Source organism: Branchiostoma floridae, chromosome 19 (assembly GCF_000003815.2).
Source record: "Branchiostoma floridae strain S238N-H82 chromosome 19, Bfl_VNyyK, whole genome shotgun sequence".
Lineage (NCBI taxonomy): Eukaryota > Metazoa > Chordata > Leptocardii > Amphioxiformes > Branchiostomatidae > Branchiostoma > Branchiostoma floridae.
Genome location: NC_049997.1, coordinates 7,673,781 through 7,701,269, shown reverse-complemented (window position 1 = coordinate 7,701,269; position 27,489 = coordinate 7,673,781). Strand labels below are relative to the sequence as shown.

Below are 27,489 nucleotides of genomic sequence, written 5' to 3'. Positions count from 1 at the left end.
TCGTTTTATCGGGCTTTCTATTTTTTTTATATCTTGCCCTGTCAAAACCTAACATAGGACACAACAAAAAAAATGACAAAATAGAAAGCCCGATAAAAACGACTAAAAAAACGTTACAAAACAGCCGGAGCCTAACCTCTGCTTGGAGAGTAAAACATTTGAACTGAAAAGTATTTAACATTTCATCCGAGGGACCTTCATTTAATATTCTATCTCAGAGACAATCCTAAACAAAGCATTTTCGCCTGACTACTGTGAGAAAATGGAATGTAGACTTCCTTTCGTGTTTCAAGAGCACAACATTTTACAACATTTGTCAGAGATTCAAACTCAGTACTTGAGTCAACAACCCTCACAAGGCCACTATGCCATCCAAGACATGTGAGTAGTTAATACTTAAAGTAAATCACAGTTGGTGTATAGCATCACCAAGAGAATAATGCACAGTCTTTGGCTTTCAAAGCATCACTATTTCAACTTCATTGTACTTTATTTTTGTCTAATAGTTTTGTGTCTGGCATCAGTAGATTTCTTTCTAAGATTTAGCTTCATTGTGCAAAATACACAATGTCAAATACTAGAACTGTGTTATGGAACAGTTTCCAATGACGTATCACTTCATCTCTTTGTGATATTCTTTTCAGGGACACCAATTGACGTCATCACACGAATAGATGCACTATTTGGTATTACATCCGTTGGTTTGGTATTAACCTGTATAGCACTTGCCATCGGATTGATAGATCTAAAATGTCTGATAGTAATCAAGAAAATGATTACAAAAGAAACAACAGTTGAAACAGCATCCCTGTTGGAAAGGACAGCACATGAAGTACTTGTCATTGGGGAAAATTCTGCTTTAAATGAAGGTATGTACTGCTTAAAATCAAGGTCTTTTAGATATATTGAGATTCAACCTTGATTTCTTGCCAATGTAATTTGTAGCTGATCCTAAAACTATGTCATGGTAGTCAAGTCAAAGTCATTTGTTGTCATTTCACAACGAAAACAGTGAAGAAAGTTTATGTTTGTAAGATTAAGTTGCATTCAACCACCTACTGTGCATTTCAGGTATTGAAGAAATGTCCCACTTAGGTCAGGAAGAATCTTGTGAACAGGCTGAACCTCATGTAGACTTACAAGAACACTCATTAAGAGCAGAGTCAAGGGAAGATATTGGTGGCAGAAGGAAAACAGAAATGCAGTCGTCATCTATTCAAACTGCAGCTGTAAGGCCTAAACAAAGATCCCTAATCAGTCAATCTCAACCACCCCCCTCTGAGGAAGATTCCTTGGAATATACGGGTACGTACTACAGTAAACATTTTTATTTATTCATTGTTTACAAAGAAAAAAACGATCAGTGTTCAGTTTATTACATTTGTAAGGAGAGAAATGGTAAACACTTGATTAGGGAAAATCCATTCATAGGTATTAAACTTTTTTGTGCATTTTTTTTAGTTTCACCCAATGATGAGACTGTACCATTGCTTCCGAGGGGTAGCCAAGAAGTTAGTCCACCTATGGATCCAGTATTCAAGGTATTCATGAAGCTACTGATTCTTTGATTTCTGTAATGTACATATTCACTGAAAAAAGGTGAATGATCTACATTATGAGATATGTTTAGGAATGAAGTTCACCCTATTTATTGCACTACTGTAACAATACATACAATGTACATTTGCATCAATATGATTTCTAGTTTATCATTCTCTGACAGACTATCTGCATGTGGATCTGTGTGTCAGATTAAATGGAATCGAGTATTTCAAGTTAGCAAACAGGGTCCAATTAGCCTTGTTCTGTTCCTCAACAGACCGGAGGTCTTGAAGTAGCACTCCATCCAACTCCTCCCCTTAAGGAAGATGCAGACAGCCAGTCATCCTTGACAGAAGATGCTGCAGAATCTTCTGTGCCTCCACAGACTTTAGCTGAAGAGCTACAAGAGGCTGAGGAACAGTCTACAGAACATGTGCCAGATGGGCCATGTGATGCTGGTCCACAGTCTGAGCCTAAGGGACTAAGAACAGAACAGGAAGATGAAGAAGAAACAAGTGTGAAACAAATATCAGATCCACCTGAAGACAGTGAACACATTCCTGATATAGAAGAAATCGCAAGAACAGCAATGGTGCGTGTGCCTAGTGACGAATTGAGTTTCCCAGTCCAAGAGAGCGCGCATGACTCGGATGGGTTAGAAGCCTTGGGTGCTGTTGGTGGGAGATCAGAGTCCTTCAGTCCGCTGCCTACAAGTGATGTAGAGTCTGATGCAGAAAGCTCGTCAGGGGATGAGGCATACGAGAGGAAGGTGCGAGTTGCAATTAGGGACAGTGTGGCAAAAAGTAAGTGTTTCTGATTTTTTTTCTCAACTCTAATTTCCAGCTGTGTTATTACTTCTGTTGTTAAAGTTGACCTTTTCAGAAATCTACTTAATGCACTATAATGTTGTCCGTGACATCCTACCCTCATAATTTTCTCACAAGAAAGTTGTGTTTTCCTTCTTGATTCAAGGTTGAGAACTAGCTTTTGTAACAGCAGTAATTTTGTACAAATGACTTTGACAACAGTCTATTTTTTAGATTTGAATTTATTGATTGAAGTTTCGTGAGACTGTTTCCTCATCAATCATTGAGCTATGTTCTTATGGAAATCACTATTGGTCGAGTGTTTTTTAGGCTAGATTTGTGAAGACAGCATGATGATAATTTCCCATTATTTTTTCTCTTCCAGGCCTTTTCACAGGACTTGCCCATCATCTCAGTAACCCAGCGGGGCCTGGCCCAGACTGGGTACCTCTGGCCCGGGCAGCTGGGATCACTGGGCCAGAAATAGATCACATCATTAATGAGGCAGCTCAGGACCTCGATAAAGACATTAGAAAGATGTTAGAGCAGTATGAGGAAGGTAAAACTGGTGATAGACCAATCAGTGAACTGTATGGAGAGTTGATTGCACGAAAGAGACTGGAGTTATATAATAGATTTAGGAGAGACCCCCCTAGCTAACTTTCGAAACTGATTAACCAACTGCAGGCTAATTTAGGTACCAGTCATTCCCTCTAAGATGCATCTTCTTCATAGTCTTCAGATTCAGAGTCTAAGACTGCAGCTGGTCAACAGGAATTTGGTGTTGTATAATGCTTGTATAATGGGTGTATAGAAAGGACCCATCCATCAGAATCCAAGCCTGTTAGTAAGGTACTAGTACTTGCACAGTACCTAGACATGTATGTGATATGATGCAAAATAGCATTTTGATTCTTACAAGGCCAAAGGCTTGCTGTTGTATTTTTTTGAGAGTTATAAGAAACTATACTTTAAAAGTATATTGTTTATTATATTGTAGCATTTTATGTATATGTTGCTCCAAACATTTTCTTAAAGCAAATTTATGAGTTAAGTTGCAGTCAATGTGTACACACAAAAGATGAGAAATGCTTTTGTTAAGTAGTTTATTGACCATGGAAACTTAAACTGGTAAACCACATTATGGACCAGTCCATGAAATATAGAAATACAGATATTTAAGTCCATTGATTATTTGAAGTTGCAACTATGCTGGGCAGGCATTCAAAGTGTTCAAATATTGACAGAGTACAGTGATCTTCCAAGTTGACAAGTCATGGCCTTGCTAGCTTCATGCATGTGGAATGTACATGATTTATAAAGTTGTTAAATTGTATATGGTAGATGATTTGTATCTAAAACCTTGACTTATTTACAGAAAGTGGACACAATCTTGTTTATGACTGGATGAATATGAAGTTTGTATTCTACATTAAAGACTATTATGCATCATAGTGCAAGTGAAACTCATTGGCCGGGCTGTCTCTTAGAGACAGTGATAAATAAGTCTAAAATGTCCTAGAGGAGATAAGACCTACCTACCTAGTCCCTTGAGCTCCAGGTCATCAGGGTGAATTAAAACCATGTTATAAATCTGTACACTATAGCAGTAGCCAAAATGATTAAGATGATATACAGTGTAGTATATCACTCATTTATGCTAGTGATTTTTAAAAAATGATATACTTTATACACAGAACGCTATAAATCCATATTGATGTTATATCTACCACTTTTCATTACATTTCATAACAATCATAACATATGTAACGTTCAGTATCCACATGTAGAAGACAGCCTCACCTGCCTCAACTCTTGCCCCATTTTAAAAGTGTAGAAGTTGTCAACTTATTATATTAAGTCCCCTTAATGTAAATAACCAATACAGACAATGCTAGCTTCTTTCACCAAAGGAAGCATATTTACGCACAATAAACTTTCGTTTCTAAAGATTTGGACGGATCATTTTCCATTGCCTTCAGCTGGTTGCATAATTTGTCCTCATTGCAAGCCAAAAGAGCGTCATACAGTTCAGAAATCGTAGCCGTGCCTGTTTTGTTCCTTTGCCAGCATGACAGCATTTTGAATGTTTGCCTTTCAAAATCCTGTCTATTCTCATTCCATATGTGATCAATCTGGTGCTGCTCTACACCGAGACGCTTTGCCACTTGCCTCCAAGACGGCCCCAGCGTCGCAGCCAAGTGCTCTGCAGCATCTGCGGAAAGAACTGTGTAAACAATAAACGTTACTATTAGTAATACGATAAACATAGTTTGATAAAGATAATAACCGCTTGTTTTGACTTAGGTTTCTTTTAAAGATAAATGACGCAAGTCAGGCGACAATATGACAATAAAAGAGTCTCTGACACCCAGTGGGCTCATCTTTTAATTGTATACAAAATAGAGGTGGTAATGATAGCATTTATGTCAAAAGGACTTAAGTTCAAACACCTACCCTTTGCATATCCATCAGCAATATGCATTTGCATCTCCCGCATGTACTCCTCGCTAGACTTAGATTTCAGTTTAGTGGATTTTGTTAGGTTAGCTGACACGTTTTGTGCAGACGGAAGGGAAACTTGAGAAAGCCAGTTGGCCGTTGTCCTCTTCGGCTGAGTCTTTGGTAATGTGCTGTATTCAACCACGTCTTCCACATAGGGATCTATGCCTGGATCCTTTAACATAGAAACAAAATATTTAACGTTTGATGTGTCCCATGTCGTAGAACACTACATATGATATGGCGGATGGAATCTTACTTTGAACATATGATTAATGGATTAAAATCCTGTTTTGTTCGACCTAACTTAGCAGTTGCAGCTACGTGTTTCAGGAAACATGTGTCTACATGGTTGTTGAATGATTGGTTTAATTGTTGGTCAAGCGATGTGAAGGTCATGCTATAACAACGCGTTAAAATTTAGAACTCGTTGTTTGTTCGGACTGTAATCCTTAATTATATGATGTTCTCACAAGCAGCTTGTTCTATACCATGATACAAACAAATACAAAGAAGTCAAAATAGAAATAAGCATCTTACTTGTCCTAAAATAACAGACTGTTTTAATTGAAACTAGTGTGAATATAGCTTTTTTTCATAATGCCACAAATATTTTGAGATAACGTACCCATGTATCTGGTATCGGTTGACATTGTCGTTCCAAATGTTGACTGGAACACACAGAGTGTGAGATAAGGCTTGGGCTACCAACGCCTGCCTGTGGGAAAAGAGGTAACATCATTTTACGGCCCTCCGTACATACATGTAGGGCATATTGTCGTTGATGATAGGCTACATTTAGTAGTCTTTATTAGAATTCCAGAAATTGTTTCTGAGCGGGCAATATTAACTTAATGAAAGTAGCACTAGTCAGACAGACAGTTGTACTTTAGTTGGGATACATTTATCAATCTACGATGTTATAAAGTTTATTCAAGTCTATTGTCCCAGAAGAAAGTTTTTTCCACACAATACGTCCTTTCAGTCTAGCCTGATTAAATCTTGCTAATTGCAACCCCATTAACACTCGGCTGGCGGGGAGGCGCCAGTTACAGCCCCAGACAGCAGAGTTTGTGTCACAGAGACTACTTTCAGTCATGTATGTCGTTTTACTTCTCAGTATGCCTGCATAGTCTTCATGATCTCCATAAACAAACAAGCGAGCACACCTAAACGATCCTCCTTTAACTGGGGTGATGCCCATGCCGAATGGAAAAATGTTATCAACAATTGCTTAGAGTATTGTCCTTTCAGATGCCAAGTTATTCGTCATCCCATTGCTGTACTACTGTTTTATTTGATCTCACATTGTTTTGTCCTTTGCTTATTTTATTTTCAAATGTCCTAGTGGTAATGTTAATATTAGCTTTGCTAGAGTTCATTTACCACTGTGTCTTGTCTTACATGTATACCAATAAAAAAAAAAAAAAAAAAAAAAAAAAAAAAAAAAAAGTTATTCGTTACTTACGCATCGTAAAGATTCTTGCACACCGTAATGCATGTCATAATCCAGTTCCGAATCTGTAAAAATGCATTAATGACGACACTCGCTTAGTAATGAAGACGTAATGCTTTACATGCATAAATTGTATATTGTGTAGTATTTACATTACAATACTATTAGACGACAGGATAACAGTTTTCAGTAATGTTGATATTACACAGATTACATGCTTATTATAGGACTATTGTATGGTCAAATATCTTTGTACAGCTATGAAAGGGTGACTTGGATGCACTGTATACAAATACTTCTTGATAAGCTTAAGCCATACGTCGGAACCTGTACATGCTTATATCATAATTGTATCGTATTACAAAGTAGCTCACTTTTGTATATTTCTCTTCTTCATCAAGGTCTTCCTTAACGGTTAAGTTGGGTTAGCAATGGCAGCTTCTGACGGTGTGTGATAGAGATAGACCATGCTCACCTTCAACTTGTATTTCCATTCTGTCCTGAAGTTGTCCTTTTCTACATTTTCGCCATGTGCAGAAAGCGAAGGCTGACATCGTTACAGAGTATGTTATAAGGAAGCCGAGTAGACCTATCACGATCATTTCTTGAATTTTGACAGGATTTGCGTCCCTAGATTTGTCTGCGACACCCAAATCTGTAACATATGATTTTGTTTATTAAGTACATGTAGTCAGATGAATGCTACTGCTTTTATAGGAATCTTGATTTTGTCTTATAGCTACGTACATGTACGTCAATTTCTTCATATTTTGGTGCTATAGGTTATACAATATTGTAGGTTTGACTCATATCTTGATTCAGTCGTATTTGTTTATCATCATTTCAAAACGTTGCTATTTAGCATAAAAGGAAGATATACAACGTTAACGTACGTACCTGCTACGCCATCATTGGTTATCCAGGCGATTGTAGTCAGGTTTAAGGGTCCACAAGTGACATCTCTAGTTCGAGTTCCTTTTTCAACCACTGCGAGCCCATGGGATGTGCAGCTGTAAATTTCGAGCAAGAATCAATACAGCTTCATCATGTCAACTTTTCTTTGCTGAAACCCTTGCGATTGGATGTAATCATGTATATATCATAAAACAGATTAGATTACGAGGGGTAGTCAATAAGTTCTCGGCCTGACCCAGAAATAACAAGCACAACTCAGATTTTGAGGCACAACTTCATAGTATGAACAAGCCTTTTATCAATATCCTCCAAATTATAAATAATTGGAGTCATTACTTTCCCGGCATTCGTTTTTTTCTAAATTAGAAGGTAAGTGGCGAGAAAAAGAAGGGTGTGATCAGACAATATGACCCGCACACCTCAGGTTGCAGATCAATTGTCCACTTTTTTTCGTTATCCCTTACCTTACCTTACTGGGTGCCGCCTGCAACGTAATGATCACAATAATTTAAATTTTGGTACACATTCATTTAAGACTTTATACATGTACTCGGGGTTATCAATAAGTCCTCGGCTTTACCGAGAAATGATAAGTACAGCTCAGATTTTGAAGCATAGATGTCAAGTATAAAGTCTTATAAAGATATGTACTAAAATTCAAATTATTGTGATCATTACTTTGCAGGCGACACCCAGTAACGTTAGGTGAGGGAGAAGGGAAAACGCGGACAATTGACCTGACCTGAGGTGTGCGGGTCAAATTGCGCTGCTGGAAGTCATACATCCAATTCTTTTTGCTTGAAATAGGAAGAGAATCATTTTGACAATGTCTTTTGTCAATTTACGGCATGGGGAACTCGACCCACACATGTCTGATCACAATTCACACCACTTTTTTCTCGCCACTTACCTTCTGATTTGCATGAAACGAATGCTGGGAAAGTAATGACTCCGATGATTTATAACTTGGAGGATATTGATAAAAGGCTTCATACTTTAAAGTTGTGCCTCAAAATCTGAGTTGTGCTTGTTATTTCTGGGTCAGGCCGAGAACTTATTGATCACCCCTCGTACATTGTGTTGATAACCTTTTTTAGAATGATTATTGCACATACGCAACCTTATGAAAACCACCACTTACTTCGTCCACGGCCGGCATGAATCTCTATAGGAGTATTGGTTACTGTAGAAACCTCGAGGACACCTCTTGCAGCCATTGCCTGTCAACACATAAGGTAATTATTGAGTTATGGCATTGATATCATTTATACCTCACACATAATATCCAGCCTAAGCATTTTATCAGGTAACCACAAGATATGGCGAAAAGCATGACTAAAAAGCCCGTGGCTTTTAGACCTATACCAATAACACACCTTACCAAAACCGATGCAAGCATGTCTAATCAATAATCACCTTACCTGTATCTACAGTACGTGAAAAAGTATATATTGTACATAAAACATATTACCTTGCTCTGTTACTCCTGTCCCTGGAGGACAATCGGCATTCCTGAGGCAAAATCCAAATTGGACCATGTGGTACCCCTCTTCGCATGTGCAAATAGTCCTTCTCGCAGCGTTTCCCGGATGTTCAACCATGTTTGGTCCAGTACAGTACTGCTGTCTCAGGCAACTTCTCAGGTGGTTGTAATACTCCGTGTAGGTACCATCGGGGCATGGTGCACATTTCGTTGTGTTTGGAAATCCGATCTTGCACCTTTTCACGAAGTATTCACCTACGGACATTGCACAAAATCTCTTATAATAAAGTGTTGATATTCTAGTTACCATTTGAATATGATACCAGCAATATTAACATATTATACGGTAAATCCATGCTTGTTTGACTGTGGTAAAATGTATAACAGGCGTGAGTGGCCAAAGTGGCCATCATCCGTTGAGTTAAAGAAGTTAAAGACATTCTATGAAAAAAAACACGCCAACCTTTACCATAGGGTTTCCATTCTGCGCTATTGATATTGGTTGAAAAGAGCTCGGTTCTGCTTTTGAGCTGGTACTAACCTGGTCGGCAAAGATCGCAGTGATCCAATGTTGCCGTATGCGAGGGTATCGCGCACTATAATAAAACGTAGAAAATTGTTATAACAGAAGATATATATATCGGTAAAAAAATAAATGTCCAAACTATTTGGGGTATTAAGGGTGGTAATGTATGCGATACATCTATCTCTATGGAACTGGCACGGCGCAGTATGTCGTATTTCTTTTTATCAGTCCTGGCGAAACAGTTCACAGTTTTTGAGCGAGGTGGAAACGTTCATGTGAAAATGGTAAGTTAAACTCAAATGATGCTTTTAGGCTGCAGTATGTAACATGTAACAGCTGCAGCACACCAGAATATGCTCTATATAAACACTACAAACTAACAGATTTATATTAAGCGATCTCTTCACGAAGTGAGCAAATTTCTGAAAAAGAACACTGGGTATAAAATTAATCGATACGTACAATAACCACAAGCAGCAAAAATTGAAGGCGTGTCGTCATGTTGTTGACCAGGTTCGCTTCCACAAGAACTTTCAGCTCCACGAACGTTATAAATATGCATACATTCTGGGACTCAACAACTTTTTTGCCAGTTATTCCACGGCGACGCTACATGTTACTTCCGGGGTTGTGGTCTAAAGGTATTGTTTGTTGATCATTAACATTCAAACGCATAAGACGAGATGTTATTTCTCAAGTTATTCATAGCGGGGTATCAGTATAAGATAAATAAAATATGACTGATTTTTTTAATTGATATAAATGCAAATAAAACCACTTCCAACGTTTCACTGAAAGGGACTTTAGTTTACACTTTGATGCCATCCATTTGGACGGGATTCACAGCTTAAAGTTCAAGGGCCGCACATGCCCTTAATTGGAACACGGAAGTAACCTCACGAAAGGTGGGAATGCAGGTGGAGTACTAGCCGACCCTTTGTCTTATTTATTCAACCAGACAAGAAGACACTATACAAAACGAAAGTCAATATAAGTCGTATCTTTGAGACGTTTTGTTCATCGTTCACAAAGTCATATTCGTTGTCAACAGGCGCTCTTAGCTAAGTTTTATCTTGAAATAGAATAGAAAAACAAAAACCCATCGAGGACGTCTGCCGTCTACCACATTTCGTCGGCCATTTTTTTTAGTGTAAGGGAAACAGTGCCGGTGCAGATGGTGAAAACCAGTCTGTCACAGACGTCATGGCTTGCAGTGCGAACAAGACACAGTACCAGGCATCAGACTCCAGCACAAGTCCAACACAATCCCAGGTACAGATCATAAATTACACTGCTTATACGAATCATTATGGATGCCGCCATATTGCCAGAATTTGGTCCGTAACAAGTCTTTAGGTCAATTCAGTGCTGCTACAGAAAATTATCCAAACCTGAATACACATCGACTGAATTAATAGTCCCCTTAGAGTTTGGTCTATATATGGCTTTATTTTTTTTTAATGTTGGGAACACGCATCGAACCTTCAATTATGATGCAAAGAGTTTTGAGACCCTGTAATGTATCAACATTAACTTGAATAGAAAGTAGTATCATGTATCTTTTAAATGTGGCACTGTCAATGTCAGCAACCAGCAAACCGATAATACTGTAGAACAGTTCTGAACTACCGTTGGCAGTCTTGTATCAAACATGCAATGTGATATAGAATTTGAAATAGTCATTACTAGTAGGAGGTTTAAACATGGATTCTAATACGACGATTATAAATGTGCATCTTCTCTATTCAAATGTAGACTGAAGTGGAAAGCATTGGAGCTGTTGGAATGGAGCAAAAGCCCCCCGAATGGTTAATCCTGGCCTGCCTGGGTAACAGGATTTTAGCTGCACCACTGTTGTCAGAACTACAAGGAGACGATTGGAAAGGGAGGTACTCTGTTCAGGATAAACAAGGCAAATCTATACTGTTGTACAAAGCAGACATCTTCAGACTTGACGAACAACAGCCCGGACGTCATTTCATCACAGGAGACGAGTAAGTGTCCTTATATTTGCAATGACAACAATGTCATGAAATTTTAGCCAGATAGGAATAAAACTGGGCAGTCGAAAATCGGAAGGTTTATGATAGCTTATTTGTAAACACAAGTTTAACAAAGTCCTTTAGATTAAAGTTTTTTTCTATTAATTAACGAAATAATGTTAGGTTCATATCATGTTCTATTGATAATGAATATGAAATGATAATGAAATGATAATGAAAGTTTTCATTCAGGCACTGGTATCAACAAGTGGTGAAAACTTTGCCATTGACTTGTGCATAGATTTAGGATCCTGCATAATCTGTTTCGTAATAGACTTTTAGATTCATCACGTTTAGCAAAGTATGGGAACACCTTAAGTTTATAGATAGATAATTTATTTGCAAATCCATTTGCACACACACGTCAGCTATCTATGTACATGCTTCTACTTTCTTTACTGGGTGGTTTGACTTCTTCTTTGGAGGCAGTGGCTGATGAAAAGTCCCACTTCTTTAATGATTAGTGGGTTCTGTGATTTTAACAGAAATATAGTTTTTTTTTAGGTCTACTAACTGGTGAAAAGTTGGAAATATTGTTTTGATTGTGTCAAAAAGGTTGTTTCTTTCGTCCTCATAATGGGGGCAGTTACATATAAAATGTATTTCATCTTCCACTGCATCCGTCGCACAGTATTTACACAATCTATCTTGAACTGGCACTTTTTTATAACGACCCTTTTCTATCTCTAGTGAGTGAGCACTGATTCTTATCTTACATACATTGGATCTCTTGTCAGCGTCGTTCTGGTATAGATAGGTTTCCATGGCATATTCGGTTTTGATATGTTTGTAAAATCTTAGTTTGCCGTTATCTTTAGACAATTGCTGGAAAAAGGTTTGGACATACACGTCTGACAGTCTTTTCCTTAACAATGTACAAATATGTTTGTTGTCTATTCTAGAGTGAGCATAGTTCCATAGATAGGAATAACCATTATCATCAAGTTTTTTTTTTACATGTTGGAATCAAGTTTTCTTATGATTGTTTAAAGGTTACTATTTTGTTGACAGTGTAGTGCGTCTATTTGTAAATGGTGTGTAGAGTTATAAAATTGATATGAATATGTTTATTTCATCATTACAGCATTGACAAGAGCACTAGGAGGCGAGTGAATGAGGTTTTGCAATCCATGTTTCAGCAGAAAAACAGCAACGTGCACGTGGACACCGGATTTGAATACTGCAAACAGTAGTAAGTGTGATGCTACATTTTTTTTTATACAAACAGTGACACAGATTCTGACAATGTTCAAAGAGTTCCAAGTAATGCATGTTTTATAACTTAACATATACAAGGACTTAAAAATACAATTGGTATCGACTCTTGATGGAAGGTTATAACTTTCATAGGATATTGAGTCACTCGGAAAGTCATTTTTCTATTGGTACAAAATGTATGAGCTTTGACCTTAAGGTGAGCATTTCTATTCTACCTTCAAGTTGTCGATTAGTACGTTTTCTAGCTCTACCACAAGTGTGAGGCGAAATAATTCAGTCGCTTGGTTTCCACGTAGTTTCCACATAGAGCAAATGTGACTCAAATAATGTTTAGAGATAGTAGCTGGATGGTGGAGCTGATTTTTTAAGACTTTTAGGATAGTAGATGATATTTTGTGATTTGTGACAACCAATTTTACTTTAAAAATGGTGACGAGAGACATCCACAGACTTCACCAATGCAAGACCCTTTTTAGACTAGAGTAGTGCCGGGCACTTGACAAACAAATACAGAGTAGATTGTAATAAATGAGGGGGGGGGGGGTGGATATCATGCAGAATAAAAGCTACAATTGTTTAACATGATCTTTTGAGTATAACATTTTTGTGGTGGTTGGTAGAATGGTAAAACAACACTATATGTCCTCTGTAATCCTGGTGTGAGCTTTCTTGCTTTGTACGACCAATAATGTTACATAATGCAGTAGTATTAATTGTATGATACTGCCAAACTTTTAACTAATTCAAATTACTTGCTAACTTGTTGTTCGTGGTTTATGTCATTTGCTGCCGGGACATTGGTAACTATTTTCACATTGAACAATATCAATTTTTGTTGTTGTGATGTGCATTTTTGTACCAATAATGATTGAATGGCATACTAGATCATCGTACATGTCTGTAGTTGACTGATTACCTCTCGGGGGCCCCATTGTACCCATGTCACATGAGCGTACAGCAAACAAACACAGACTGAGGTCATGCCCTCGGCTCAGGTAACTATGTCATGCACGTCATTCACACGCAATATGTCCTGTACATGGCAAATGCCAGGTTTGCCACTATAATACGACATTGAAATGAAATTGATCCGCAAACCTTTCTTGTGGATATGCACAGTCATGTCTTTAAGCCAGAACTGCCTATTTTTACCTTCGCCGAGAAGGTCATATTTTTGGTTAAGGCCTCATGTTGTGTCCCTATATGTAGGTCAACAGCATATAACTCGAGAAGCTGTGTATGGATTTTAATGATATTTGGTACTTGAGTAGCGGTTGCGGAAAGGAAGGTCGTGTTAAAAATGGTTGGTGTAGCCTTTTTCCGTCAGGACGGTAGCGGGCCGAATGTGTGCGACCACTTTCTTGTGAACAGCATAATTCGAGAAGCCTTGAATGGATCCTGATGATATTTGTTAGGTGGGTAGGGGTCAGGAAAAAAAAGGTCAAGTCCGACAATGGGCTCCCTAGCAACTCCCTAATGTACTGCAGCAAAGCTTTTAATTTTGACATCTCGTGTTCTGGACATGCTGTGGTCATGATTTTTGAGTGGTAGATAGCCCTTAGGGCAGAGAGTAAGTGCTGTGATACACCAAAAAGTAGTTATCAAGCAACTGGATATGGTTTTGAAACGGTCAAGTGCTGTGAGTTTGGACTCCCTAGCGGCTTTTTGAAACTGCAGGCGCCGATTTCCTTTCAAATCGAGACCTACATAGTGGGATGCTTTAATATTATTCAAATTAACAGCAAATTTGCATAATTAATGAGGAAAGTTTACAAATCCACTGCGCATGCATTCCAAGATAGGACTTTCTAACTTGTCACATATGTAACTGAGAAAGAGAGAAAAGTCAAGACATGTTAAGTATGCAAATGACGACCTGGTCTGGTAGAGACTACATTATTTTGACAAAGCACTATGAAAGTTGTGCGGGAAAGTATCACAACAGTGTACATAATTTACCGACAAGTTTATGTTTTTGGTAGTGTTAGTTTGTTTATGGGGAACACACGTTCATGCAGTCGTTTGCTATTGGGGTAGGTACTCTTTAGTAATACATGAATAAGACCTTAAAGTCTTGAATAAAAGCATGATGTTTTGGCGAAGGGATATGTTCGTGGAACTCTAGTTCTACTTATAAAAGGTACAAATTTAAAGGACGTATTGATACAATTTAATCCTTCCTCGTTGCACTCTCAAAAATGGTGAAAATAAATTTGTCAAAGCATGTCTTTTTTTATGGAATGAGAGGATTATTTATGCAATTCTCGCTGATTAACAACCCTAAAAACCCGCCTAGATCAAGTTTGAATAAAAGCTCCGGCTAGACCTTAGTAACAGACCTTTGTATTGTGACGTAAGTGAACATTTGTTTCATTTGGGTCGGTTTTAGTTTGCCGGTTAATTTTTTATTATGGTTATTTGGTTGTGTTTTACGTAGTTTGCTGGTAGCATGTATTTTCAACATAGACATTTTTGCATCCTTCCATTCCATCTAGGCAGGCAAACAGGCTTTTGCATTTAAGTGGGTGACATTTTAACCCTATCTAGACCTGGGGGGGGGTACTTCGCCAAATTTGACGCCAAACGACTTGTGCTAGGGCTACAAAAATCAGTGACTTTTCCTAAAATATTGTTGGCAACAAATCTGCGAAAAATTGTAATTACGTCACATTACGTCATAACGATACCAAAAGTAAAGAAACTGATATTATAAAGCTTTGCGAGTACATCATCCCCTCTGGTGATCGTAACCTAAGCCGTTTCGAAATTACCAAGGGGGAGGGGGCGTCAAAGGAGCTTAGAAATCCAGAAAAAAAGGTCTAGATAGGGTTAATGATATCTAGAATTAGTTAACATAGAATTTCGGCCATTGCTTGGCGACTAATTCACGGTCCAATTGACATGATATATTTTGTATTATTTCAGTTACACTGATGATGATACTGAAAAGAAGGAGACTGCAATCGTCGTAACATGTTGCGACTTCAACGATCACATGGATCACATAATCGTCCTCATGAAAGAGGACGGACAGCTCACCCCAAGGCGGATACGCAAGGTTGTACTTTTAGATTTAGCAAACTGTTGTTTCTTTCACTGATACCACTGATACTCCCAAACCCTATGTTCCTTAACATAGATTAAACGAAAGGGGACATTAGGAGAATAATATTGTCACCTGTTTTTAACTGAACCTTCACCTTGCTGCAAACTTAAGCTGCAAAAATTTTCATTGCCTTTTCTAATTTCCAAATGACAGTAACAGGACTTGTCGTTATTACTAACCATGGAACATCACTGTGTATACAAGTAGTTAGAACACCATGCAATCTATTGTCCTCCTTTTTTCAGACCATTCTAACCCCAGGCGGGGAACGGATACCTGAAGACCAGCGACAGCCTGTTGGCGAAATAATCAACGCAGTCCTGAAGGGAATACCTGGCAACTATGTAAGAGCTTTCATCAAAAAAACTTTTATGGCTATATATGCAAATACCGATGAAGATAAAAGCCTTTAGGTCGATACTTCAAAATGTGTTCTACAAAACTAAGGGAGGCTTTGAGACATCTTACATTATGGTAGTGTCGATAGGTGGGCAAAACAATCTATGCAATGACTTCCAATTTCTCAATCTGCCTTTGAGTGCATAGTCATTTTTCACCATTTGAAAGAAATAGACATGTACATTTTCTATTCATCAATACATTTAGCTGGAGCCTTTACCCTTGGTTCGTGACACAATCGACGAACAGCCCACAAATGGAGAACGTTCAGATTCTTCAGAGGTGGGAGCCATTTTCTATCTTATTTATTTCAATGAACTGTTAGTCAATCGATCATAATTCCATACTACAATGCTAAACTTTCTTCCAACAAGTATACACGGATCAAATTTTGAACGACCACTGTCACCTTCTTCAGGATCAATACTGATGACCAATCACTTTAGAATGTAAATGTCACTAGTAGATGTCTTGTCTTCTATCCTATAAATACTTGAGTACACATGAGTACATGATGTTAATAACGCAAGAGACGTGAATATTAGTTTCATCTTCTTTATTTGTTTTTCCCCCTAGGATTCTGAGGGCTCAACGTCTGACGAGGAAGCCCTTAGTGGGACGGTTTCATCATTATCATCGTCGCGTGGGACGGTATGCACTAATCACTACATATCTGTTGAGTCCCATTAATAATGATTCATCATTTTGCAGTTGCCGACTGAAGTATTTGCCTAATAGCAATAATCATAATGATATGTATGATATGAAATGTACATTTGCTGATCATAGTGTACAATACTAAAATCCTAGTCTTCTATTCTCTCGGCCTCTTTTTATTAACACCCATTAATTAATAACCCATGAGTGGCATGAAAAACAAGGTGAAGACACTGACACTTTTTTTTTCAAATTTTCTTTTGTTCAGTCACAAGAATCCGAATCAGTTTCATCCCTCGAAGCAGTTTGTGCTGAACTGGCTGCTTCACCAGTAGCAGATGCTGAACAAATCCCCGTCGCTGGTTCAAATGAGGTATGTACAGTACATAGATATCTCATGACTGACTTGCGCAAAATCAGGATAACTTTCATACTGAAACTTACTTGCCAAATTAGCTTTGGTGGTCTTTCCGTAAGCCTTGAATACTTGTTTCTGTTCTGACTTTAGAAATCTTTTCAAGCACTTGATGGATTTTTATTCTCTATGCTTAATGTATCTCTGCTTATTTATTCCACAGGTGTCAGTGTGCGCAGCCGTAGTTCCCTTTTTCTCGGCCGAAATCATGGGAATAGCCCTTACCACGATGTACCGACACAGACACTCAAGATGTGACGAAAGCAATGTCCTGTGTTGGATATGCCTTAATGTTCTGGGCATGCTCATACATATGTTTGGATGCATATGTGAACTTTGCCCCCTGAGACAGCTGATAAGTCAAGGTACATCATGCGTAACAAATTTTCAAGAAAGTAGTAAATATCTTAATAATCAATGCCTTTTCATTTGTTCTATTGGCGATTAATTATTCTTAACATTGACGTCCAGCTCTTTTCTTGGACAGGTTTTGCTCAACACGTCCGTGCCCGCCGCTGTGAGTCCATCACATGCTCCATACCTTGGTGTGAGGGTACGCAGGCTATTGTTCGGAACGAGGACAGCCTGTATCCTTCATCTCACCTGATCAGATGCGTCCTACAAAACATCAGAACATCATTTGGTTAGTCCGCAAAAATGTTCCTTTATGTATACTTTATAAGTAGTATTTCATTTATACATTTATATTCACTAACCTAATTATTATAGAAATCAATCAGTTATTATCAACATGAAAAATGTTATCAGCAATTGGTTAGTCGATACTTGAAATTTGTCTATTCATTAGAAGTTCCAATCGGCCAGCAGGCCGCTTTTCATTGAGGTCATGAGGGAAGAGGTGAGGGTCAGAAAAATCAAAGATATAGTTTATATATGTTTCATTTCATGTCCTAATAAGTCTATAAACATATGTTTGCACAATATAACGCTATGGTATAAAATACATAAGAGTGGGAGCTACTATATGCTTCGGGTTCGTTCGCTTTTGTCGTTTCTGTTTTGAGTCTTGTGAAGAATATGTATTTCTTTTTTTTCTAACAAGTATTTTCATATCCCCATTAGAGGCGGGGTCCACCAATGAAGACAGAAAGAAAGCCGGTGTTCCGCCATCAACAGTATCTGATGCTGTTGTAAGGCCAAAACAAAGGTCCCTAACTGGTCAGCCACAGGCAACCCATTCTGAGGAGGATTCACTGGAAAAGACTGGTTTGTATAAAGTATATAGATTTACGTGAGGGTTTTTTCTTATGAAATTGGCTAAATTTATAATTGTCTAGCGAGTAGTATACAATACACTAGCGATTAGTATACAGCACATCAAATCCTTTGTTATATTGTTTGAAACTTTGAAGCCACTCCTGGTCGAATTTCAATCTTTCCTAGGATTCTCCTGGATTCCAATCTCCCCTATGACATACTTTATATAAACCAGACATTGAGAGAGTCAGAGAGATTGAAATTGCAGTACAGTTATGGTAAAATTCCAATCTATCCTTGGACTGATTGGAATTCCAATCTCCGAATTCCCCTGGATCCCAATCTCTATATGGCCTTGTATGTACTACTGATAATCTTAATGATCAGTATCAAGTTTATTACTATTATTAGAGCATACATGCTAAACAATTGATGAGCGAATATCCATCAGCTGTTCGTCTATTTTCTGCATTATGTTAGGGTCAACTGATGATGAGACTGCACCATTGCTTCAGAGAGATACACGGGGTCCAGAAATCCGTTCACCGAGGGATCCTGTATTCCAGGTGAAACTATTTTGCTACATTGATTCGGGTGATGAGATGAGATGTGCTAGTTTATAAAAAATGTTGATGATCTTTGTTTAGCCGTAATGAAATTCAAAGGAATGAAATTTTGTACCTTTTGAATAGGACCTTATCACTTTTACGCCTTTTTGCATGCCATACAATATATATATTTCTTGTTTGCAAACAGGAGTCAATTAAATCAAGAAAACAGCTACTCAAGGAACTTGATAGATTTGTAAATGGTTAGACGTTTCAACAGCATTTGGTGTCTTTCGTCAGTAATTGAACCATGATTTGGACTTCACCAGGTATTTAACAAATACCCTGAATTGAAATGTAAATGGATGATGACAATTCTAAGATGGTTTATTTGAATTGGAAGCGAAGATAAAGTTGTATGCTACTACTGAACTTCTACTGTTTGAGTAAATAAGCTTAATTATGTCAAATATTGTCTTGTCAGAGTGGCATGGTATGATTACCAGTAAGGGCAATATTTATCTGTCCATTTGGTCGAATAATTTGCTGTTTGAAGACGGGATGAAGCATGTAGAGTATAAAAATAAGTTAGACATATCATCCTTTACCTGATATTCACTTTGTATCAAACTTACTGCATTTAGTCTCATTGGGGCATGAATATGCAATAAACGCCATTGTCATTGTTATCTTGAATGTCTCACTATCTAACTAATTTTAGATGTCTAACATTAATCTACAAATGAATGAGCCAATTATCATTTTGTACGTTTCCTCGGCAGGATGGACTAGAAGGTCCACCTGAAGACGATGAACACATTCCTGATATAGAAGAAATGGCAAGAACAGCAATGGTGCGTGTGCCTAGTGACGAACTAAGTTTCCTAGTCCAAGCAAGCGCGCATGACTCGGATGGGTTAGAAGCCTTGGGTGCTGTTGGTGGGAGATCAGAGTCCTTCAGCCCACTGCCTACAAGTGATGTAGAGTCGGACGCAGAAAGCTCATTGGGGAATAAGGCATACGAGAGGAAAGTGCGAGTTGCAATTAGGGACAGTGTGGCAAAAAGTAAGTTCATTTAACATTGTGTTTACAGTTTTTAAAACTCTAAGTTCTATCTTTCTGTAGCTACGTATAATATACCGCCGACGTCAATGCACACAAAATTAATGTAAAACTCTACAAGTTAGGTTAGCAATAGTTTTGTTTTCAGCTTTTCATGTTTTGAATGAAATCTTCACTAGTCATTGACCTCAGGGGGTATAGCTACATGTACTCGTTGAACTTCAAACGTTCCTTATCTTTATATATTCAGATGGGCAAAGTACTATATAACAGTCTATTCTTTGTTCTCTTCCAGGCCTATTCACAGGACTTGCCCATCATCTCAGTAACCCAGCGGGGCCTGGCCCAGACTGGGTACCTCTGGCCCGGGCAGCTGGAATCACTGGGCCAGAAATAGATCACATCATTAATGAGGCAGCCCAGGACCTCGATAAAGACATTAGAAAGATGATAGAGAGATATGCGGAAGGTAGAACGAGTGATAGACCAATCAGTGAGCTGTATATGGAGTTGATTACACGAAAGAGACAGGAGTTATATCATAGATTTAGAAGAGACCCCCAGTCACCTTAGCTAAAACAAACGAAAATAGATTAGCCAGCTACTGACTGGCATATTGTTTACATGGTATTTTGTATAGGCTAGGTTTATCACCTTATTACTTTACTTGATGTATGTAAACATGTATGACAAGTTATGTGTATATACAAGGACTTTGTATAGATTTTCTATTTATTCCTTTTTACTAGATGAATACGAAGCATGTAAAACTCTAAAGCAATTTCACAGTTGAAATAGCATGTCAGGATTGCTTGATTATAATCAGCTAGGTTATGTCCTCCTAGGTATAATGAATAAGAAGTCCTTAAATTTTGCATTTAAAGGAACATATTACGTCTTTAATGATTCGCATACAGAAAAGAGCCTTATTGAAACAAATGGTAGATGCCAGTGCCGATGTACGTGTGACGAAAAGTCAAAGAACTACCACATAGTTCAGACTATAAAGCCCGTTGCTTGGCTTGCTAAAGTGACCAAAATTATAAAGGTATTCCTTAACCCTTTCTTTCATAATAAAAGCTAAAGCCTTTAATTCGCATACATAGAACAGTCTTATTAAAGTAAAGGGAGATACCAGTACCGATATATGTATGAAACAAAACTCAAAGAACTACTCTACAGTTTAGACTATAAAGCCTGTTGCTTGGACTCTTCAATTAAAATTCCAGTCTTGTTTGCATTTCCATGCCGTCTTTTTTCTTCTCCTTCATTTCCTCGAGAAAGGCAACAGTTGCTGCTGCTCCTTGCTGCGAAACACAAAAAAGGAATTTTAAGTTGTTGTAAAAGCAAACACTTTCATTTGGTAACTTCGTTGTATAGAAATCATGTAATTAAGAAGCGCTTTTTGATATAATTTATTTACGAGCGCTCCACAAATGTACGGCTAGGGCCGTCCTTCGGATACGACGTAAAATGGAGGTCCCGTGTCTGGGGAGAGCGCTAGCCATACCCCAGGCACGTTAAAGATCGCCACACGTGCGATGGTGAGGTGTGCGATGGTGCAAAATCCTTCCCTCTAGAATTGGTGATTCTCTACAAATCACCCGGACTCCAGGATGAATAGTGACATATCAGTCACTAATGGAGATCTGTATAAGCAAACCAAACATGTATACACGCATGTGGTCAGATTGGGCCTAGGGCAAACACACTCACGTACATACATACATACATACATAAATGCATACAGAGATACACGTATGACATACTTATAAATGTGCATTTGGTACGGCAATTGTGTGACCATTTTGACTGCTTAAAAAACTCACCCTCATAAGAAACTCCATGTCCTCAGATGCCATGTCAAAATCCATGGTGCCCACATAGTCCACATCTATGGCGACAGACCTATCGATGTCCTCCTCCTGGACAAAGAAAAATATAGGTTTGCAAACAGGACGTTTTCAATGTGACACATCTCCAAAGTCTAAAATGGTGTGAAACATGTAACATGCAATGCATTCACCGCAATGGTATGAAGAGCAATTCTAGTGTGCTTGGTAGAATTGGTAGGAGAATCGAACAAAGGAATTTGACATTGATCCAGCGTGTGTGGTTATTGTCAACTTAACGAAGCCAAATGTTTAGCTCATCACCCCGCAGCATGCTGCAATAAAATAAAGCAAATGGACACATGTAAGAATTTGTGACGTCAACTTACAGAGATGTCGCTAGTACGTCCCACGAATTCCAGCATGGTGCTGAAGTACTGCCGTGGGGTGGAGACAAGCCTCAGTCCCAGATACTTGCGCCTGGCCAGCTGCAGAGGACCAACGTTCTCGTATACTTTCCTCAGCTTGTCTGTCGTCAGCTGGAATAATAGGAACCTCTCATTTCATGACAGTTTAAGAGACCACTTTTGGGCACCGAACTAAGTTGGAGGGAGATATACATGTACATGACTATGCTAGAATATGTTTTATTTGAAGGCTTAGGAGTTGCAATGAAATTATCATACAGTATCAAAGTAGCTGAACATTTAAAATGTACAAGGTAACTTCGTCAACACTGATTTACTTGTCCATCATCATCCAGCATCATCAACTCAAACGCCGTGTCCATTGAAGGTACGTCCAGAAAAGCGATGTCATCTTCGGTGAAAATCTGAAAGATATATTATGAACTGGTAAGACATTATGACAAGAGGTCTTTCCCACTGCAAACTGAAATTAAGTGTGTGTCTAATTAATTAAGTGGTCACAGCTAATACTACAATTACAGTACTTCAATCATGTCTTTTTACTAGAATCATTGCCTGAAAGAGATTTAACGGAAACGAATGCTCGCTTTCCTTTTACAAGGACAATGACAAGGCAAAGAACACAGAATTAAGCCATCACAATACCTCATTGAAGCGTTCCTTAGCTTCCTGTTTAGACATATTGGCCGGTCGAGGCATTCGGGGAATCGATGAGAATGCTCTTCCACCTGGCCGGAACCTGGGTCCGTCAAATTTAGCAGCTGGTATGTCCTAAAATCGGAAATTTCGCATGAGAGATTGACACTTTGGCTGAGGAATGGAAAATATAAGAACTTCATTCATCTTGTCATGAGACATGACACAGGAAAGCTCAGTATGCCATATATTATAAGTTATAAGGCCACAGTATTTGGGGGTGGTGGGGGGGGGGGGGTGACGGTATCGGTACCGTGGTCTCCAAATCCAAAGTCAGTGTGCGAAAAAAAGATGGATAATGAAAAACAAGATAGTTAATTTGTCAAAATACTGACCACAAAGGTTGAAGAAATAGTGGAAACTACAATACATGGTACTACGGCCAACAAGTATTCTATTCCTGTATTCAAGAAGTGCACATAGTCCCATTGGCGTGATAGCCTAGGATCACCAAGTTACCTTACACATGACATTGAAACACCCACCCTTGCTTCCACTGGGGGACCAGGATCTGTTCCTTCAATCTCCTGAATCATTTCCCTCACACCCTCGCCGATCAGTTTCCTAAAAGCTTCGATGCTCGCGTTTGATATCTTTTCGCGCTCCTCCGTGTCTTTCTTGTAATTCCTGTAAACGTATGATACGACTTGAAGGGCGTTATCTTCTATTGTGTTTTTATTTTAATTTTCGCCTACAATCCAGCGTAAAATGTAATGAAAATAAACTGCTCGCCAACTCAGAGAATTGACTCATGGCAATTTTCCACGTGGTCTTCTACAGATGGCCAAATGTTGTACACATGTGCTTTTTATGCAGGTTATACATCAATAAAGCCTAAATGATTTGCTTGCCACATCATTCAGATTATAATGCAAATGTACTAGAAACACCGGAAAGGTAGTCTATGTTAGTCGGTGCTTAAAAAAATTATCCAGGAATTAAGGCGTCGATATTCCGTATTGAGACATTGCAAAAAATCACCTCCTTGAAGCCGAGGAGATTGCTTGCGTTAACAAACATTAGCCAAATTTGCAAGAACTCTTAGACTATCAAATCCGAATATATATGATGCTTTTGATTTGGCAAAGAATATACACAGCTTACTTATTTAGCGCCGTTTCTTCTGTTTTCTTTTCAAATTCGGGTTTGACCTTCACCAGCTCCTTAAGGCGCTTCTCAAACTGTTCCTGGTACATTTCTCGGTCCCTGCTGGAGAACTGCATATCAAGTACACAAAAATCAGTCGTCAGATCACTTCCAGCACTTCAAGGTATGTGCACTCGTATGGAAGTCTGATAAATGTCTTTGACAGCTTGTAATTATGATAAAATCAATCAGTCCCAATGTGAATCCTACCATCAGGATGCCGAGAGTGCTGTTGTTCCTGGTGTCGAACCTTTCCTTCCTGTACTCCGGGTGGAACATCCTTCGAACCATCTTCCCATCGTCCTCCGTCAGCTTCTTGTGGAAGAATTTGTCTTCTTCCATGGACAGGTACCAGCCTACGGGTAGGATTAAACATAGTATTTTGTTACCATTTTGCCATTGAAGAATGAAAAAGGGCGACCTCAGATTGAGGACGAAGCATGGCGTTTTTTTTTTGTTAGCGGGTAGTGGCCAGTGCGTTACGGTTTCCCTACGTCTCGCGTATATACATCTGGTCACTCCTACTCTTCTTAACAAGTGTGCTGGGTTCTTTTATATGCAGAGGGGTGACGCTATAAGACCGTCGGCATTGCGTCCTCATCTGACAGCACTATGCAACTCTATTCCAATCGTGTTCAGACCGGGCCGCGAACCTCGGTCGCTGGCTCTTTTGAACTCGAATCAGGTTCTGTGATATTAGGAAATCAATAAAATCATTTCACATAACAAAGGACAATGAAACGACATGTATAGTTTCTTTTGTAAAATGATCGTTCTTTCAATATGTTCGAGGGACACTGACAATGGCATAGTGCCTCCAGAATCAGGAAATACCGTATAAAAGGCTACATCTAAAGAGCGATGTATTGTACACACCATCAAACGCCCAGAGGGGATAGTTAGCGGCCAGTCCACCGTCAATGAAAGTATATGGGTATATCAGACCCATCTCAAACGGCTTGAAGACGACTGCAAAGTGTCATGATAAAATGACATTCGTTATTTACACTTTTAACTCATCAAATCTGAAGATATTTAAAAAAGGCATGTTATTATTAATCTCCTACAAAGTTACTCCGTTGACCAGTTAACATTGGATAAACCTAAATTAGATAAAGGGATATTCAAAGGATCAAGATTATAAGATTACATTATATCCTGCATCAGTGAATCTTTTCGATGCTATAATTCTACCCATACAGCAAATATCAAAATTATAGCATGCACTGTTTGCTGAAGTAAATCTTTAGTTATAGGCTGGTCTAACCTGGAATAGACATGGACATGCGCACTGCTTCCCGGATTTTCATCATTGGCGTGGTTTTGACATGAAAATAAGTTTCATTGCCCAGAACCATGTTGTAAGCCACGACGCACAGTTCCACACCCAACGTGTGGTAGAGCTACACAAATATAAAGTCACATATGCTGGAAGATTCTATCAACGTAGATACGTATTTTTTATAGTGATAATGTGAGAACTGGATGCCAAATGAGTAGGCTATAACAATGAGTTTCATGCTTCTAAATACGCATGTGCAGCATAATGCATTGTCGCTAATATTTCAAAGGTGAAGGCCCCAGAGACATAAACAAACACGTTTGAGCATTTTTGTTATACAAATCAGATAGTGATAGAGACAAGAACTGTTTACAAGACATAAGCCTTCACCCTTGACATAACGCAATTCGCTACATGCGCAGGGGTACTTATATAATGTGACTGTAAGAAACTTATCCCATACTACAACTTCTATATTAGTTAGATATGTAGATGTAGATGCCATACTTTGTACCCTGTACAATTGTTGTGCAATAAAGCTATCTCTCTATAATTAGGATCGTAATTATAAGCCTCCTTTTTGTTTTAACCCATCGTCTATCAACTGTCTTGGAGGGCCATGAGATTCTAGCCAGCAATGTAGCAATTACTTGTTATTAATTTCTTACTTTATCGAAGGTGATGTCCTTGTTCAGCCCTTTCTTGTACATGTCCGGATGAAGACGCTCGAGGTGCCGATCTAAGATGTCTCCGAACCAGTCCAGAAACTCCTCCCCTTCACAGATACCTCTGTCCGTGACTGCTGCCAAGGCCATGGACATGTTGTCCACGGTCAGCCAGCTGGGCACGCCAGGGATGTGGGGGAACCATTCCAGGAAGCTGAACCAGCCTTTCCTTACTGGTGGATCTGGGAGATAATAAAAAGTCGAGTGGAATTGAGGAAGGGAGGAGGTGTTACCTTCACGCTCTAATGCCAAGGTAATATTTCAAAAATGGCGCACGGCCGAGATGTTTGCGGAAAAATAATTTAGAAAAAAACGTCAAATAAAAGTTTTTATCAATGAATATTTACAAATTATGCTGATGACTATTCTTAGGTTGTATGTTCAAGGCTGTTGCCTTTTATATCATATTTGTCGTTCCAGCTGCCCGGTGTGTGACCGTGGCATCGATTAGTGATGTTAACATTTTAACTTTTCCACAGGGACAAGATTGTTTTGTCTAAAGAGGACATGACCGCGTGTTGTTATCACTAACCTAAGAGGTCCATCAGGTTTTTCTGACTGAGCTCATCAAGCAGGTCCTGTGGGCTCATCCCGATGGCCAGGAGGGCGGCGGTGATTGCGCCTGCGCTGGTTCCTGCAAACCGCCTGATGTTGGGCAGAATGCCGGCGTCATCCAGTACCTGAAGGTGAGAATGAAAATGTGTGGTTCGAGGAACTTCGATAATGATGGTTTTATGATAAACTTTATTTGGGCGTCCTTGCCCATGTGGGCTAAATGTTAGACTATCCTATAAAAGATTATAGGTAAAGTATCATTCGTACTGCAAGTAAGAATATTGTGCCTTTTTGTTAATGAACAATGGGAAAAATAAAACAGTTAAAGCCAATGTTTCCAGTAATTTTATCATTTACATTTATGTTCCCATTTTAACAAGTGTTTACAAATTTAAAAAAAAAGAGTTTTTGTTGCACAATGTTGTCAGAAGATGTCATATCAAACTCATATACAAATAATTTGTAGTTGCTGGTGATGTTAGCATGAAAAGACATTTTTTTTTCTTTTCAAAAGCTATTTGATCGCAGTCATTACAGGTCATGTCACATTGCTAGCTGGAACTGTAAAGGCCATGTTGTACATGGTTTACGCATTTACCCGTTCCACACCGTCGTTACAATGATATCAATACCTTTGCTGCGCCGATGTAGGCAATTCCCTTTGCCCCTCCTCCTTTCAGTACCAGATTCTCAAAGGGGTAGTGGCCGGAGAAGTCGAGTCCACTGACTTTGGGAAGCTGGGGCGGCTTCGGTTTTTCAGGGCGCCACCATCGCCTCACACTCGACATCCGTTCGCTTCCCCATTGCCACATCTTTACAACCTCTAAAAGGGCAGGGGATAGGGGGATTGTCATTTGTAAAATTTTCAAAGGTGCATATCATCGAAATCCATTCCAGCTATTCCTTACATAATTTCAATTGGGTGGCCTA

The 27,489-nt window shown here is 38.8% G+C and overlaps 6 protein-coding genes across 6 annotated transcripts; 3 read left to right on the top strand and 3 right to left on the bottom strand.

Annotated features, from left to right (window-relative positions):
* Positions 1 to 192: 192 nt before the first annotated feature.
* On the top strand, positions 193 to 3,009 carry LOC118406877. Its single transcript, XM_035807265.1, has 5 exons — positions 193 to 869; positions 1,072 to 1,305; positions 1,462 to 1,541; positions 1,820 to 2,345; positions 2,734 to 3,009. The coding sequence occupies exons 1-5, from the start codon at positions 440 to 442 to the stop codon at positions 3,006 to 3,008; spliced, it is 1,545 nt and encodes a 514-aa protein (XP_035663158.1). The 5' UTR covers positions 193 to 439; the 3' UTR covers position 3,009.
* Positions 3,010 to 3,181: 172 nt separating this feature from the next.
* On the bottom strand, positions 3,182 to 9,294 carry LOC118406894. The gene is made up of 9 exons (XM_035807289.1): positions 9,246 to 9,294; positions 8,693 to 8,959; positions 8,363 to 8,441; positions 7,204 to 7,316; positions 6,782 to 6,961; positions 6,319 to 6,371; positions 5,479 to 5,568; positions 4,806 to 5,025; positions 3,182 to 4,575 (listed from the first exon to the last, which is right to left on the bottom strand). The coding sequence occupies exons 2-9, from the start codon at positions 8,820 to 8,822 to the stop codon at positions 4,271 to 4,273; spliced, it is 1,170 nt and encodes a 389-aa protein (XP_035663182.1). The 5' UTR covers positions 8,823 to 8,959; positions 9,246 to 9,294; the 3' UTR covers positions 3,182 to 4,270.
* Positions 9,295 to 10,109: 815 nt separating this feature from the next.
* LOC118407163 lies at positions 10,110 to 12,465 on the top strand. The gene is made up of 3 exons (XM_035807585.1): positions 10,110 to 10,502; positions 10,986 to 11,224; positions 12,357 to 12,465. Exons 1-3 carry the CDS (start codon positions 10,434 to 10,436, stop codon positions 12,463 to 12,465), a joined length of 417 nt encoding a protein of 138 aa, XP_035663478.1. The 5' UTR covers positions 10,110 to 10,433.
* A 749-nt stretch (positions 12,466 to 13,214) lies between these two features.
* LOC118406873 lies at positions 13,215 to 21,135 on the top strand. The gene is made up of 12 exons (XM_035807261.1): positions 13,215 to 13,485; positions 15,416 to 15,548; positions 15,842 to 15,940; positions 16,203 to 16,277; positions 16,572 to 16,646; positions 16,921 to 17,025; positions 17,231 to 17,432; positions 17,555 to 17,710; positions 18,151 to 18,294; positions 18,766 to 18,851; positions 19,616 to 19,898; positions 20,191 to 21,135. Exons 1-12 carry the CDS (start codon positions 13,430 to 13,432, stop codon positions 20,466 to 20,468), a joined length of 1,692 nt encoding a protein of 563 aa, XP_035663154.1. The 5' UTR covers positions 13,215 to 13,429; the 3' UTR covers positions 20,469 to 21,135.
* On the bottom strand, positions 21,042 to 23,510 carry LOC118406921. Its single transcript, XM_035807324.1, has 6 exons — positions 23,337 to 23,510; positions 22,801 to 22,926; positions 22,473 to 22,559; positions 22,117 to 22,266; positions 21,725 to 21,820; positions 21,042 to 21,202 (listed from the first exon to the last, which is right to left on the bottom strand). The coding sequence occupies exons 1-6, from the start codon at positions 23,385 to 23,387 to the stop codon at positions 21,113 to 21,115; spliced, it is 600 nt and encodes a 199-aa protein (XP_035663217.1). The 5' UTR covers positions 23,388 to 23,510; the 3' UTR covers positions 21,042 to 21,112.
* A 441-nt stretch (positions 23,511 to 23,951) lies between these two features.
* On the bottom strand, positions 23,952 to 27,377 carry LOC118407162 (uncharacterized protein YqhO-like). Its single transcript, XM_035807584.1, has 7 exons — positions 27,192 to 27,377; positions 26,537 to 26,684; positions 25,948 to 26,186; positions 25,265 to 25,400; positions 24,874 to 24,966; positions 24,208 to 24,353; positions 23,952 to 24,068 (listed from the first exon to the last, which is right to left on the bottom strand). Exons 1-7 carry the CDS (start codon positions 27,369 to 27,371, stop codon positions 23,952 to 23,954), a joined length of 1,059 nt encoding a protein of 352 aa, XP_035663477.1. The 5' UTR covers positions 27,372 to 27,377.
* Positions 27,378 to 27,489: the final 112 nt, after the last annotated feature.

Bases quoted from the DNA above. Each gene is read 5' to 3' on its own strand.
- LOC118407162 (XM_035807584.1), bottom strand. From the start codon at position 27,371: ATGTGGCAATGGGGAAGCGAACGGATGTCGAGTGTGAGGCGATGGTGG. The intron at 25,401-25,947 runs GTAAGAAATTAA...ATATTTGTGTAG, and splicing joins AGGACATCACCTTCGATAAA to CTCTACCACACGTTGGGTGT. The intron at 24,354-24,873 runs GTGTGTACAATA...TCCTACCCGTAG, and splicing joins TCCCCTCTGGGCGTTTGATG to GCTGGTACCTGTCCATGGAA.
- LOC118407163 (XM_035807585.1), top strand. From the start codon at position 10,434: ATGGCTTGCAGTGCGAACAAGACACAGTACCAGGCATCAGACTCCAGC. The intron at 10,503-10,985 runs GTACAGATCATA...ATTCAAATGTAG, and splicing joins CAAGTCCAACACAATCCCAG to ACTGAAGTGGAAAGCATTGG. The intron at 11,225-12,356 runs GTAAGTGTCCTT...TCATCATTACAG, and splicing joins CATTTCATCACAGGAGACGA to CATTGACAAGAGCACTAGGA.
- LOC118406873 (XM_035807261.1), top strand. From the start codon at position 13,430: ATGTCACATGAGCGTACAGCAAACAAACACAGACTGAGGTCATGCCCT. The intron at 15,549-15,841 runs GTTGTACTTTTA...TCCTTTTTTCAG, and splicing joins CCCCAAGGCGGATACGCAAG to ACCATTCTAACCCCAGGCGG. The intron at 18,295-18,765 runs GTTTGTATAAAG...GCATTATGTTAG, and splicing joins GGATTCACTGGAAAAGACTG to GGTCAACTGATGATGAGACT.
- LOC118406877 (XM_035807265.1), top strand. From the start codon at position 440: ATGCACAGTCTTTGGCTTTCAAAGCATCACTATTTCAACTTCATTGTA. The intron at 1,306-1,461 runs GTACGTACTACA...CATTTTTTTTAG, and splicing joins AGATTCCTTGGAATATACGG to TTTCACCCAATGATGAGACT. The intron at 2,346-2,733 runs GTAAGTGTTTCT...TTTCTCTTCCAG, and splicing joins TAGGGACAGTGTGGCAAAAA to GCCTTTTCACAGGACTTGCC.
- LOC118406894 (XM_035807289.1), bottom strand. From the start codon at position 8,822: ATGGTTGAACATCCGGGAAACGCTGCGAGAAGGACTATTTGCACATGC. The intron at 5,026-5,478 runs GTACGTTATCTC...TCTATGTTAAAG, and splicing joins AACCGATACCAGATACATGG to GATCCAGGCATAGATCCCTA. The intron at 4,576-4,805 runs GTAGGTGTTTGA...TTGTTTACACAG, and splicing joins TGCTGATGGATATGCAAAGG to TTCTTTCCGCAGATGCTGCA.
- LOC118406921 (XM_035807324.1), bottom strand. From the start codon at position 23,387: ATGATTCAGGAGATTGAAGGAACAGATCCTGGTCCCCCAGTGGAAGCA. The intron at 22,927-23,336 runs GTGGGTGTTTCA...TTCCGATTTTAG, and splicing joins GTCCCCCAGTGGAAGCAAGG to GACATACCAGCTGCTAAATT. The intron at 21,203-21,724 runs GTGAGTTTTTTA...TGTGTTTCGCAG, and splicing joins ACATGGAGTTTCTTATGAGG to CAAGGAGCAGCAGCAACTGT.